At 54.3% G+C, this 12963-nt stretch overlaps 5 protein-coding genes across 5 annotated transcripts; 3 read left to right on the forward strand and 2 right to left on the reverse strand.

Annotated features, from left to right (window-relative positions):
* Positions 1–83: 83 nt before the first annotated feature.
* On the forward strand, positions 84–1838 carry CLUP02_06087 (uncharacterized protein; the record flags this gene model as incomplete). The annotated part of the gene is made up of 5 exons (XM_049285091.1): positions 84–132; positions 508–1126; positions 1228–1471; positions 1550–1585; positions 1686–1838. 5 exons carry the CDS (start codon positions 84–86, stop codon positions 1836–1838), a joined length of 1101 nt encoding a protein of 366 aa, XP_049142234.1.
* CLUP02_06088 (uncharacterized protein) lies at positions 1742–2088 on the reverse strand (the record flags this gene model as incomplete). The annotated part of the gene is made up of 3 exons (XM_049285092.1): positions 1742–1814; positions 1870–1903; positions 1968–2088. 3 exons carry the CDS (start codon positions 2086–2088, stop codon positions 1742–1744), a joined length of 228 nt encoding a protein of 75 aa, XP_049142235.1.
* Positions 2089–2143: 55 nt separating this feature from the next.
* On the reverse strand, positions 2144–5146 carry CLUP02_06089 (uncharacterized protein; the record flags this gene model as incomplete). Its single annotated transcript, XM_049285093.1, has 12 exons — positions 2144–2210; positions 2343–2586; positions 2643–2878; positions 2921–3243; positions 3289–3372; positions 3440–3866; positions 3984–4138; positions 4237–4360; positions 4440–4612; positions 4691–4745; positions 4793–5088; positions 5120–5146. The coding sequence occupies 12 exons, from the start codon at positions 5144–5146 to the stop codon at positions 2144–2146; spliced, it is 2211 nt and encodes a 736-aa protein (XP_049142236.1).
* A 78-nt stretch (positions 5147–5224) lies between these two features.
* Positions 5225–10494, forward strand: CLUP02_06090 (uncharacterized protein; the record flags this gene model as incomplete). Its single annotated transcript, XM_049285094.1, has 28 exons — positions 5225–5303; positions 5360–5383; positions 5446–5505; positions 5542–5591; positions 5658–5701; positions 5743–5796; positions 5865–5895; positions 5978–6000; positions 6049–6433; positions 6499–6766; positions 6846–6879; positions 6981–7094; positions 7190–7239; positions 7341–7463; positions 7525–7596; positions 7652–7833; positions 7922–8016; positions 8088–8132; positions 8192–8257; positions 8359–8400; positions 8487–8764; positions 8973–9113; positions 9163–9410; positions 9502–9607; positions 9797–9817; positions 9871–10046; positions 10112–10211; positions 10253–10494. 28 exons carry the CDS (start codon positions 5225–5227, stop codon positions 10492–10494), a joined length of 3153 nt encoding a protein of 1050 aa, XP_049142237.1.
* A 72-nt stretch (positions 10495–10566) lies between these two features.
* CLUP02_06091 (uncharacterized protein) lies at positions 10567–12725 on the forward strand (the record flags this gene model as incomplete). The annotated part of the gene is made up of 3 exons (XM_049285095.1): positions 10567–11127; positions 11254–11479; positions 11578–12725. 3 exons carry the CDS (start codon positions 10567–10569, stop codon positions 12723–12725), a joined length of 1935 nt encoding a protein of 644 aa, XP_049142238.1.
* Between the last annotated feature and the right edge of the window lie 238 nt (positions 12726–12963).

Below are 12963 nucleotides of genomic sequence, written 5' to 3' on the forward strand. Positions count from 1 at the left end.
TCACCAGTGCGATGCGTTCCCTACCTTATCTCACCTACGGCCAGTCCGTTCCGTTTCCTCCTAACCATGAGATCCGCCCGAGCATGAGTCGGTCCACAGCCTTGAGGATCAAGCAGAACGCCGCTCATGGCGGTTTGTAGATTGTAGTGTACATTGTGTTCCCGTCCAGGTTCTCAGCATCTTGGAGGTGGTAGGACGGGACCACGGGAGCTGGGAAATGCTACCGAAAGCACGGTCCCTGCGGTGCGGCTGCACTGATTTTCCAACGTCCGCCACGGTACAGTAGTGGTGAGCTATGGGAATATTGGCAAAAGCATCGGAAGCAGACTAGATCCAACCACCACGCCACGGCCCACGCTTTCGACTTTTGAGGCGCAACCTCAATCACCTTACCGAATACCTTTCACAAGCAAACCACAAAGCTAAAGCTGCGTACGTTAGCCCTTTCAGCGTACCCGTCTATTTGCGCAAAAGGTGCAAAACCGCCCAATCCATCCCATTCGTCAGATCGCGCCGGACGACCTTACCTCGCCTTCCCTTCAGCCTTGCGCGCGCACGCGACAAGAGAGACCACGCGATCCCGACTTCACCCCGAAGCTTTCACGAACAATCCTTTCTTCGGAAAACGGCGATCGAGCAAATCAGCTCTGGCGAACACATCAACGAAATTCAAATCGAGACCGACGCAGCTGTCACCATACCCTGCCACCCATCATCGTCAACTTCTTCACAACCCCACGAACAAAGCACGAGAAACCGCAACAATGGTAGCCAACGAGCTCGTATCAGACAAGAAACTCGGCGCGGTCCTCCAGACCTCAGGCTACGCCCAAGACCAAGCCTCCAAGCTCCTCCACCTCCTCACCGAAATCACCCGCACCGCCGAAGAGTCAGGCTCAACTTCGCCAGAGCTCCAAGCCGCCCTGTCAAAAGAGCAAAAACTCCTCCTCACAAACATCTCGCACCTCCGCGGCCTGCACCGGTCCGCCAACTTCGACGCCAGGGACACAAAAGCCCAGACCGCCGAGGCGCGCCACGAGGTCGACCGCCTGCACCTCCAGCTGCAGAACCTCTACTACGAGCAGCGCCATCTCGAGGGCGAGATTGAGGCCTGCGAATCTTACGAGTAAGTGGGAGAGGCTTTTTTTTTATACTCTTCTGTCTTTTTCTCCTATATGGCGCGGTCGATACAATTTCATCCATAGTTAACATCTTGTGACTTTCCAGCCACACCTACCAGAAGCTACCTCTCATCCCCGTCGAAGAATTCCTCGCCGAGCAACCAGAGCACGCCGACGCCGACGAGGACGCCTTGATGATTGCGCGCATCGGCCACGAGCGAGTGGGACGCGAAGCTCTCGAGCAGCAGAGGCTCGAGCTGGTGGGCAGGAAGCAGAAGCTCATCGCCGAGAACAAGAAGCGCAAGGACGATTTGGCCAACCTCGATAAAGACTTGGAGAAGTTCATCGATGTGAGTTCTACAATGCCTTTCCCTTCCGTTTGACGAAACTTGTCATGCGTATCGATTTTCTAACGTCCGTCGGTGTAGGCTGCGAAACCCATCCAGGAACTCTTCGAAAAGGTTGTATGAAAGCGGTAGATTAGAACGTACTTACCCGTTGGACGAGCTCGATCTTTCGGCTGCTGCACGAAATGTCTCGCAGAAGATGCTTCGGTATCAATAGATCGTGTGCCTCGCTGCTCTGCGAGAGCCTCTGACCCAGCCTCTTGGCTCGGCACTTCAGCTGGGGATGCCGCAGAAACAAGATGGCCCAGCGAGAATTCTGAACACGAGCATCTGCGGGGGAATCATTCTACTGGGTGTTGACATGCCCTAGTATCCTTCTTCAGGCTGCATTCGGAGTCTACGGATGAGGATTTTTCTCGAAAGTCGCGAGCATGCCTACGAGGGTGGGGCTACGGAAGGACGGCATCTAAGCTCAAAGGTATATTGCGGTGACACGCACCCGCGGGCACCGTTGAATATGTCAAAGTTGGGCCTGGGTGGCTTTGTTGCTGACAGCGCAGCGTAATAGCGCGCTGCGCCTCCAAAGGGCTGCCGATGGGATTGCAAAGAGGGGTGAACATCACAGACGGAGTCGATAAAAGACCACAAGGCCGAGAAAAGGTTTGCCTCACACCTTCATAGCCCACCGAGAACCACGACGTCATCGCAGACGATTGGCGTCGTCAGCTCAATAATCAATACTCTACAGGTCAAAACATAATTCGTTCAAAGATAAGTGAGCCGTGTTTGACGTCGGTATGTGTGAAATGCTCTGGGGGTGGGGCGCCCCGGGAAAAGTCGAGGGGACGGCTGTTGAACGGGATGCTGTCGTCACCCGCGCCGGCTGCCAAGGAAAATCCGATTCGGCATAAGCCCGGACGGCCAGCGAAGCCCGCCCGGCCGAAGCACAAGTGACGCGTTGGCTGGGGAGGCAATGCACAGGGCAGCCGAAGGTCTCACCCCGGATCCGATGATGCGACATGTCAGTCCCGCAAGGTGACTGGTTGGTTGATCCGTCCGGCTGTCGGGGTCATCGGGGATGGAAGACTCTGGGCGGTGAGTTTTTTTTTGTTCTTTGGCTTTCAACATTTGAGGCAAGTCGTTTCATGAGTGACTGGAACGATTGGCCAGAAACAGGTCGTGTTGGCAAAGGGAAGTTGCAAGTATGCCGTGAAGTCTTCGTCGTCGAAAATTGCCCTGACAGCGCGGATCGCATATTGCCTCATCTCTGTCATTCGCGACCGTATGCTTCGAGAAGCCTCGAGGAACATGAACGGCGAGTCGCTGCAGGAATCAAGTCCGGCATAATGGTCCCCTAACACCCCATCAACCGTTCTTGCTTTCTTGAGGCCACGCACGCTGTCCTGCAAGCTTCATCCTGTGCTGTGCAAGAGAAAGTATGCCCATCTCGACTGTCTCGCAGGGCTTGTTTCAAAGTTGTTTCCCGCATTGGAGCAGAACAGGACCCCGTCGGCCGACAAGACGGCCCCGGTGGTGAACGGGCAGATGCGTACGCAGACGGATATGATGGGGCGAACTTCTGAATCGCAGCATGTTGAGACATGCCACTTGTGACCGGACGAGTCTGAGTGCCACATTGGTCCATGGATTTGGTGTCTCAAGGGCAAACCGTCCGCTATGCGTGGGTTGGGTACTTTGCAGACGTAGGTTTCCGAGAGGAGCAATAATTGCACCAATTCGGTGTGAGGCTTGCGGGAGCCATCACACGCTGAGTTCTAGCTCATCATCAAGACATCGGATGCTTCAGCCGCACCGGACACGCATCGATGTCTCGACTCAAGCTGGGAGACGGGGGTTCTTGTGCCACGATGGATGTTCTCAACTTGAATTTCGACTGGTTTCTGCTTGTGGATTCAAGGCTCAGTGACCTCGCAAATCACACATAGTCGTTAATCCTGATGGGTGTCGGACCAAGCCAAGGCCTGCCAAGTGACCGTCGGGCGGCGATAGAGTCAAATCGTCGATTGGTGGATGCAAGGTGTGGTTCGTAACTACGTTCCCTTGGTTGTCTCCGTTTCTCCAATACCTCCTCTTTTCCGATATTCTCGCCGTTGATATCTGCATCTGCTGATTATGCGGCATGCCACTGTTATGGCGATCCGCGAGTGCGGGTCGATGCAGGTTCCGCAATGGCAATAAGCTAAGTTGCGACCGGCGTTGATGGGGTTCAACGGCGAGTATCGAGGTGAGATGGTGTTGGAGGAGGCGCTCCGATTCCCCCAGGAAAGCCCGAAGACTGGGCTTAGAACCATATTGGTGGCCGTAGCCGGGCCATTTACCTCTTAACACGGTCGGCTGGCTAGGAGACCTGGAACTCCATGTCTTGCCTTGCAAGGTACTGGTCCAGTCGGCCAGTCAGATTCGGAGCATCAGAAACGTTCAATCTCAAACGCCGGCCCGCCAAGTACTCGCCCACCCCACCATCCGGCAACCCCCCTATAGGTGCTCCTGGCACACGCAATACGCCTTCCTCGGTCGTCTCTTGTTGCTGACCTTCTTCATCATACGTATGGATCTCCAATGCTCATTGCTGACTCCCATGGTGGAGGTTCGCGGAATAGGTATACCCTCCCGGTGCTTGCGTCGGCTGCTGAATAGGTGGTCGAGTCTCTAGATGTCGCGAGTGGAACGATTCTGCCAAGATCGGAGTTAAGATGAGGGAGTAATTGCGCCCGACATGTGCGTGAATTACGAAGCAACCGATGGACATGGTCTCCCTCATCGTATTGTGACCAAAAGCTCATATCCGATAATCCTCGGATCAGCATGCTCGCCTTATTCATTACGGAAGAAGGAAGTTCTCGCTTGTGATTGTGTGATTGCGGAGTGCGGCTGGGGCAACTCTACCAGCGAACAATACAAGAATTAGCCTGAAGCGGACGAAGAGCCCGCGGTATCCTTTCTTTCAGACATATCGCGGCCTGTATTTGTCCGGGAGGAATAAGCACCGTCAGCTACCCGTACAAGGATGGCAGCCCATTCGACGCCACCCGCCTCCAAAGGTGAACCCTCTGCCAAAGTTGGTATTCTCGTGTTCTGTACGAACAAAGTATGCGAAGACTTGTCTGTGGCCTGCCCTACCTGCTATATGCATGTTGCGGGTTTAATCTCAAGTCTCTGCTATTTCATTGCCATTCCGTCTCAGGCGTCTGTAGAATGCACGAGACCAGCCAAGCCATGAATGGATGCCATTGCTAGCACGAGCATATCAAGATGGCTTGGATGCGGTGAGCACGGGGCTGATGAAATGCGCTAGAAGCTAACGGCGTTGATTTGATGATGTTGATGCGGCTCGCGAGGCCACGCCGAACCTGCATTGACCAAGACCAACCGCCCGGTGTCTGAGCGTAGTTGAGACTGGACTGGCGAGATGGATTGTTGGTGATATGCACTTGTCGGGCACATGTCGATATCGGACAGTGTGACCAGGGCATCCAAGTCAACGGGATGCAGGTCGAAATTTCCCGCCCCGGCTGCCGTGACCCGTCACTGCTGAATCTTGACAGGCACGTTTGCGGCCTTGCAACCCTGGGGCCCTGGTAGAGACCTGGCCAGAGCACCTAGGCCTGATTTTCATCTGCTGATTTGGACTTCAAAATTTTTGATCTCCTTGGCCATTGCGACTCTGCAAAGGGGTCAGGCAGAGATCAAGAGGAGCCGTAGAGGCTACGTGAAGAAGAAAATTGGAGAACGGCCATGTCTCAGCATCCCATCATTTCGCAGCAACGGTATCCCAGCACGCCACGAGATCCCACATCGGCTCTCCAGTCCGACGGTGAGTGAGCAGGAAGGCCGCACTGTGACTGGATTGGACTGACTGGACAGCGTCAGATTCAGCGCAGGATGACACCAAGTGTAAGTTTGGCGATGGTGGGACGACTAAGAATATCGTTCGCGGGGCCTCGACCGCAGGCTAGTCTACCAGAGTGTAATCATCGATGCGAACCCTGGAAGGCGAAAAGCGTGCGACAGGTCTGGTCGAAAAATGCATGCCATGAGATGACATTTGGCAGGCATGCTGCCTTGCCGTCCCGTTGCCAATGCCGTGGCCAATTTCGCCTGTGTAGGCGCGTTTCGCTGGTCATCGTTATCGTTCGTCGTCTAGCTACCCATGACCTCGTTTCTCTAGGGTCGCATCTTCTCGCCCTATGACGACGATGCCGCAGCAAAGCCGTGATGGATGACGACGGCAGCCACAGCTGCCACGCTGGAAGGGACCCCCTCCTTCGACCCGCCGCCTGTCGACAGCTCAAGCTGCAGCGCCGCTTGTAAGAGCTGGGGTTGGGGAAGCACCCCCGAACGAACCAATGGCCACTACGAGACTGCGAGACTGCAGCTCATTAGACGGTGTCGCGACGTGTAAAAAGGTGTGCGCGCTCTCAGACTGAGCCACGATTTGCTCCGCTTGGCGTGCCTACGTACCACTTTGCATGTGGTCCCGGCAGCTAGAAGCGTCCTGCAGCGCCGCAGTGGTAGGTAAATCTCCCAGACCTGAAGCATCGTCTGTGAGACTGCGATAGCGTGGTACCGCCAGCAGCATCTGCCCGCCGTGTGTTTCGATTCGTCCTCGCACGCAAGCATAGTATAGATCCAGCGGCGGCGGCGGTGGCCCTGGATACCGTCTTTGTCCCGTGGAACTGTGGCACAAGAGGCGGCATCAATGGCGCATGGCTGCTCATCCTCGCTGGCCTGGCAAACGCGGATAGTGGCAGTGTTGACGGCTCCCAAGAATACTCGACATCTTTCCTTAGCCGGATGGTCAACGCACGGTCGAATCGTAGGAACGATAGGCGTTGTTGTTGGTTAAATCGAGAAAGGACTAGTGGTGTCGAGCTTTGGGTGTTTGATGATATTATCGACTATCTTGAGCTCCCGGGTATCTTGGGTCGTATTGGTCTTGAGCTTGTGATGTGAACCCAAGTGCTCGAGAGCATAGTCGTAGCTTGGTCGTCATTGTGTGCTTTTCACAGCTGACAGCTGATAAGAACTTGATGCCGTGGGTACAGATACAGCCGTCGTGTCGCACATGTATGATGCATGTCGAACTACCTGGCTGGTGGCCGCAAATTGACGGGAACAATCCTCGGACGAAGTTGACCTGTTGGATTGACAAAGTGGGCAAGCTAGGACAAAGATCAAGGCACGTCATTAGAAATCGATGGAGTCGAAGCAGCCGAGGTGCAATCATCAAGGAGAAAAGCAGCCAGCGGAAGCTGCCTCACTTATTATCTGCCTCAGGTATTATCATTCAGACCAGGCCTGCTTGAGGTAAGGTAAGGCGCCTTAGCCTCTACCCTATGACACCTTATCGACTAAGCAGGCGCCTTACGACTGCAAGGAAGGAAGAAGGTGTGAGGACTTACCTACTTTTCAAAACTACCAGCTTGAACAATAAGGTAAAGAAAGCCCCACGTTCGGTGGTGAGGTTAAGCTTCGACTGCTTACTACACAGTAATCTGAATCCGTACTCCGTACACCGCCCCCTGAGCGACTTTCCACTAAGGATGGCTAAGCTTCACAACCTGGCACAAAAGGAATCCTCCTCCACGAGTCCACAGAAGCCTAAGTATTCGTACACAACACGGAGTACTTGCTTGTCGATTGCATTGTCGATTATTCCCGGCCGGATTCTACGCCTTTTCCATCCTGAGCATCCACCAGAGCCACCACCGAGACTGGCCTGAATGAGAATGCAGAAACAATTATGGGCTGTTGAGCTCTGGACCTCCTTTGTTTGCATGTTTTTGCAGGGCTTGAATGGAAAAGGGATTCAGGAGGTCCGGGTCCGGCTCCAGTCTCCATTGTTGATGAGTTATTACTCCTGCCGCCTGCGTGCCGTGGTGCCCTCCAGCTCTGTCATCGCGGGAGCGCCGTACTATGTCCGCGGGATCCAGCATCGGATGTCGAGTTGCCTTGCACTTTGTATCCGTACAGAGTATCCATCCGCAGTATTGTTGGCTGTACCTATGTATGTACGCAGTACGTACCTGTCACAGGCTCACGGGTCCCCTGCCTGCCGCACGCTTGCTCGGTGAGGTGGAGAGCTGGCGGTAAGAAAGCAGCACAAGGTGGACCTTTCACTGCACTGTGACGCCCCCGGATCGAGCACTTGAAAATTGTTAGTGGGGAGGTACTTTCCAAATATCCCGTTTGGGCGAGCCAGCCCGTCAGAGCGGGAGGAGCGACCCCACGGCACCCTAGCGTCTCTAGCGTCCTTAGCGTGGAAAAAGGCACAGGCAGCAGGCAGTCTTTGGCCTATGAACTTGGCATCGCTGCATGAAGAGCGCATACTGTGCGGGGATCCTGTGAAATTACGTCCCAGTCATCGTAAAAGGTGCGATTGTTGGCTCTTGCTAATTTTTCTCTCTCAGGAAGCTATGTGATGATGCTCAGAATGGTCTAGAGAGTAAAAACTCTCAGGGAGGTACTTATCACCTTATCTGTACCAAAGACCGTGGTCTGAGAGAACTCTCGGCATTGAGGCTGGAGTCAAGAGGAATATAACATCAACCAAGGCTGAAGCATCAAATGTATAAGCAAGAGATGACACAGGATAAAGAAGGTTCGAATCGAGCTTGAGTGAAGCCACTCGCCAAGTGCGGCTGTGCAGTGCCCGACAAGCTCCTGTCTAGCATTACCGGCTCGCACTCGATCATGACGCAGCGCCGCACATGATTACACTTTCATCATCACAACAAGCTGCCCGGCTCAGTCAATCTATCTGAAGGGGTTCCCACGCTCTGCAATTCGACTGCCTACACTACTACGTAGACTCTAGAATGAGTTGTTGACGAATATTGGCTCCGCTCATGCTTGGAATATTGGCCAAGCCTCGCAGAGTATGAGACTTCCTTGGCTCAAGTTACTATAACGTGACAAGCAAATGGCATGGTGGCATGGCAGTGCTTTCCTTTCAATCGTTATCGCTATCGACACGAGAGGCTGTCACAATGGAAAGCGAAACCAACGAACGCTACTGTACTCGGCTGGCTAACTCCGTAGTTCGATGTCGATTGGTCATCATCAACACGACGAAAGGAAAGAAAAAAGAGAGCAAAAAAGACAGACTCACCTATACATCCCGGCCGTACACAGTGCTCGCGATTGACCGCTTACTCGGTAATTTCTTCCTTCTCATTTCCCGCGGGGCGATTCAGTACAAGCGCAGAAAATTCCCAAGGCAACCAGACCTTGTCCGTGTATCCGTGCCACCCCTGCGAGCTCTCATGGGCCCACGTCCCTTTTCGCGCTAAAGCAATTATCGAGGCAGAGGATGGGAGTGAGGCAGGCGCAGAGGCAGCCCACTAGATGCGATGCGAGCGGGCGAGATGCGCTAGCCTCAGCACGGCATACCCCAAGGCCCCTGCCGCTTGGGCCAATCAGAGACGATCCTTCTTTCTCTTGAGCCAATCACGATCCATAAAGTAGTCTTGAATTGGTCTAGTCTGGCTTCTGGCACACTGGAACCATCTCGACCCTTGCTCTGTTTCTTGCTTCTTTCTCGTTTCTCTTTCATTGCTCTCTGTGACCTGCGGCCTGCCTCGCCTCTTCACCACCTCAATCTGCTGCAGTTCTCCGGATCAAGGTGCCTTAGTAACCCCCCGGTCTGTTACGGCTGCCATCACCGGTGCTAGGAGACCCCCAGCTCGTCGTCTCGCCAATCCAGAGGCTTCCACTACCCCCATTGTGCAGTCCAATGCTCCAGTTCAACGATTTTGCAAGCTGCACGTCTTCCCTCCTCATCTTGCAGGCGGCGAGCACCTCCTTTATACCTCCCTTTCATAGTATGCCTCAGCAGATGGTGCAAATAGTTGTCCGTGACGGTAGAACTCCAGCGTTGTATCGGAGCCGTCTTCATACGCGGGTCCTGTTGGTTGTTTTGGTGAGAATGAAAATAAAACAGACAAAGTTTGGCGGCAGAGAGAATATTGGTATCCGTACATCTGGGAGCGGGTCCTCCACACCCAAGTCAGGCTGTGGCGCTGGGCCGACACAAGTACTCTGTACAAATGACCCTTTTCCCTCCCCACGTCCCATCTGGAACCAGTCTGGTCTGGTCCAACGCAAACAAGCTCCAAGGTGCGCGTGTGAAAGGGAAAGAGGGCTGGTACGAATACTCCGTACGGATAACTAGAGAGGTGAGAGTCCAGAGCAAGGCGCGCCGCTACTCACCTCAGAGAAATCAGCGCGCCCCCTTTCTCTGCCGTCTCCCCCCCCCCCCCCCTCGTCTACCGTCTACGCAGTATGCTCTACCTCACTGCGTACCAGGCCTGCCTTACAATATTACCTGTCTGTAGTGTATCACCCGCGGAACACTGAGGTGGACTGGACTGGACCTTAAGGTACCGCACCTTACCTTAGCTTAGCAGACCCGACCCGACCTTACTGTACCCGTGTCCACCTACCTACTACCTCCTGGCTCCTGCTCTTCCTTCATGCCCAGGTCCCTATCCAAGAAATCATCCACTCTCACTACCTTGCACTTCTTCCCTCCTTCTCTCTTCCTCAGTCTGTCCCCGTATCCATTAGTCGCTATTCTCCTCGTGAATATCATCCGACAAGACGCACTCTAATTCTTCCCAGTCTCTCCCTTTTTCACTTCTTCTCTCCCCCCTCCCCCCCTTCCTCCTGACTGTCACCTGCTTTCTTCCTCACCCACACTCAACCCTCTCCAAGAGACAGAGTGAGAGAGCGCGAGAGACCACCATCGACCTCGACCGGTAGGGCTCCAATTCTACGCGTGCCCTTCGCAATTTCGGCCCAGAGGTTTCCTGATTCTCCTCCTCCGCCCTACTTCCCTCTCCATTCCTCTCTCCCTCTCCCACTTGCTGTCTACAGTCGCTGGTCTCGCTCTCCCTCGAGCAAATTCCACCCCCCAGTCAGGCTTCGCACATTTCTCCAAGCCTCTTATCGGCTGCTTGCCTCGACAGACAGACAACCTCGCCTTCCGTCGTCGACCTTCCTGAGCTGTCGGCTTATCGTCGATCTTTCCATCGCTGGCAACGCGCCTCACCGAAGCAACATCCTCGGTCGTCACCATGTCATCGATTTTGGCCTGGGCCTCGCGCCGCGTCGGCGGCTTGGCCATGCTGGGCTTGTTGGGTCTGAGTTACTGGGTTATCTCAAAGGAATCAGCTGCTTCTGCACACAACTATTTGCACGAGGATAGCCTTAGCTCTTCGACTTCGACTACCAAAGGCGCTGGCATTTGGACCGAAATCTACGCCTACTACTGCTTGTTTATCCACATCCTCGTCTTCGCTTTCCCTCTCCGATGCTGCTGGGCTGTCTTTGACATGACCCGCCAGCTGAAGAAGATCGCTCGCAACAGGACCCTCAGAGACTATAGACTCTCCCACCGCCGCCGTGGTTCCTCGACCTCCTTATCCAGCTCGGAGACCCTCACGTCCTCCCACGGTGGTTCTGCGTCTAGCAGTGAAGCTGGCGACATGGAGCCCGAACTATACACCGATGGTGATGCTGAACCCGACCGCGTCATCCACGCTATTATCGTTCCCAACTACAAGGAGGAGATGGATACCCTGAAGGAGACTCTCGAGGTGCTGGCTTCGCACCCCCAAGCTCGCAGCTGCTACGATGTGAGTACATTTGGACCCCCCCCCCCCCCTTGCCACACAGTTACCCTGGTAGTAAATGACCACCGATCTGGCGAATGCTGTCGTTCTTGATTGAGACGCGTACAAAAACTGACAATTGCATGCTAGGTCTACTTGGGAATGGAACAACGCGAGCCTAATGTCGAGCTCAAGGCCATGACCCTCATTCAGGAGTTCGTCAAGAAGTTCCGCAGCATCGACTACACCATTCATCCGTCCGACATCCCAGGTGAATCCGCTGGCAAGGGAAGCAACGTGGCATGGGCTGCCCGCAAATTGAGCCAAAAATATTCAATGACCACCCGCAAGGATGTGATCATTACGGGTCTTGACGGTACGTGCGCATGCCAGATTCTGAGAATCTGCCGCAGTCAATGTTTCCAATTTTTGCGCATGTAGGATGATTCGCTGACAGAAACGTGGGGTGTACAGCCGACAGCCACCTCTCATCCAACTTCTTCGCTTTACTGACTACCATGCACCTGGCCTATCCCGAAACAGCAAAGACCACCATGTACGCGGCTCCAATCATCTTCGACCGCAACGCCCACAGTGTTCCCGCCATTGTCCGTGTCGCCGACATCCTTTGGGGTGCTGGTGGTATGTCGGGACTGTACTCCGGATCTACAATCGCGCCTCCCACCTCCGTCTACTCCGTGCCCTTGGAACTTGTTGACCGCGTCGGCGGCTGGGACTGCGATAACGAGGCTATTGGAGAAGATTTGCACATGTACCTCAAGTGCTTCTTCGCGCTGAACGGCAACTTGACCGTCAGGACTGTCGTCAGCCCCGTCAGTCAGAGCAACGTCTGTGGCGATGGCTCCAAGGGTCTCCGCGGTATCTACTCGGACATGCAGGCTCGTTACAAGCAGGCAATGAGACATATGTGGGGTGCTCTCGATTCCGGATATGCGCTCCGAAAGGTTGTCGAACTCTGGCAGGAAAGGAAGCACACCTCTCGCGCTTTCCGTCCGCTTCACAACTCCATGGGCGACGCCTCTGATGTCTACGTCCCCGAGACGCAGCTGGACCAACAGGATCCCGAACAGCCCAGAGAGAGCGGTGTTTTCTCCGACGTCACCCACGATACACTGCAGTCTCCTAACTGGGAACGCATCGTCTACCTGTTCCACCGTCTCTTCGAGGCGCACTTCCTTCCCCTTCAGATGACCATTTTCGTAATTTCCTCTACTCTGTACGTGTGGGTCACGGAGGGCAACAAGGAAGTTGCTCACCTCAGCTGGATCTTCGACGTTTGCAACATTCTGCGCACTTTCGGTTTCATGGAAATTGCGCTCTACCTCTTCTTGTATGAGAGCTTCCACCGCATCTGCGTCAAGTCCCGTCAACGTGAGATGACCGAGGCTGGTCTGTCTGAGGGCATGAACTTCTCTTACCGCAACGTCAAGAAGAACTTCATTGACTACGCAATGGTTCCGCTCGTCGCCCCTCTCTACGGTGCCATTCCTTGCGCCCAGGCACAGTTGTGCCATTTCTGGACGCTAGACTTGGTCTACTCCGTCAGCAAAAAGGTTACCCGGCAAAGAGCGAAATCCCTCACGGCAGCCGAAATCGCGTAACGACAATTATTTTCTTCTGTGTCAACTTTTATCTACTCTTCGACAGGACCTCGCCCTCCCCGTGGAGGCGTCGATGGCTCACATTATTTTTTTTCTTCAATTCGACGCACAGCCCAATTCCAGGAAGACCCACCAAGCGGCGGTTTTTAACTCGATTACGTGTTTGAAGAAGTTGGGGCTCCCAAGAGCCTCACGTGTAAATAGATGAGGGCATTCTTGATATGCATGGCATGGCATG

This window comes from Colletotrichum lupini, chromosome 3 (assembly GCF_023278565.1).
Source record: "Colletotrichum lupini chromosome 3, complete sequence".
NCBI lineage: Eukaryota > Fungi > Ascomycota > Sordariomycetes > Glomerellales > Glomerellaceae > Colletotrichum > Colletotrichum lupini.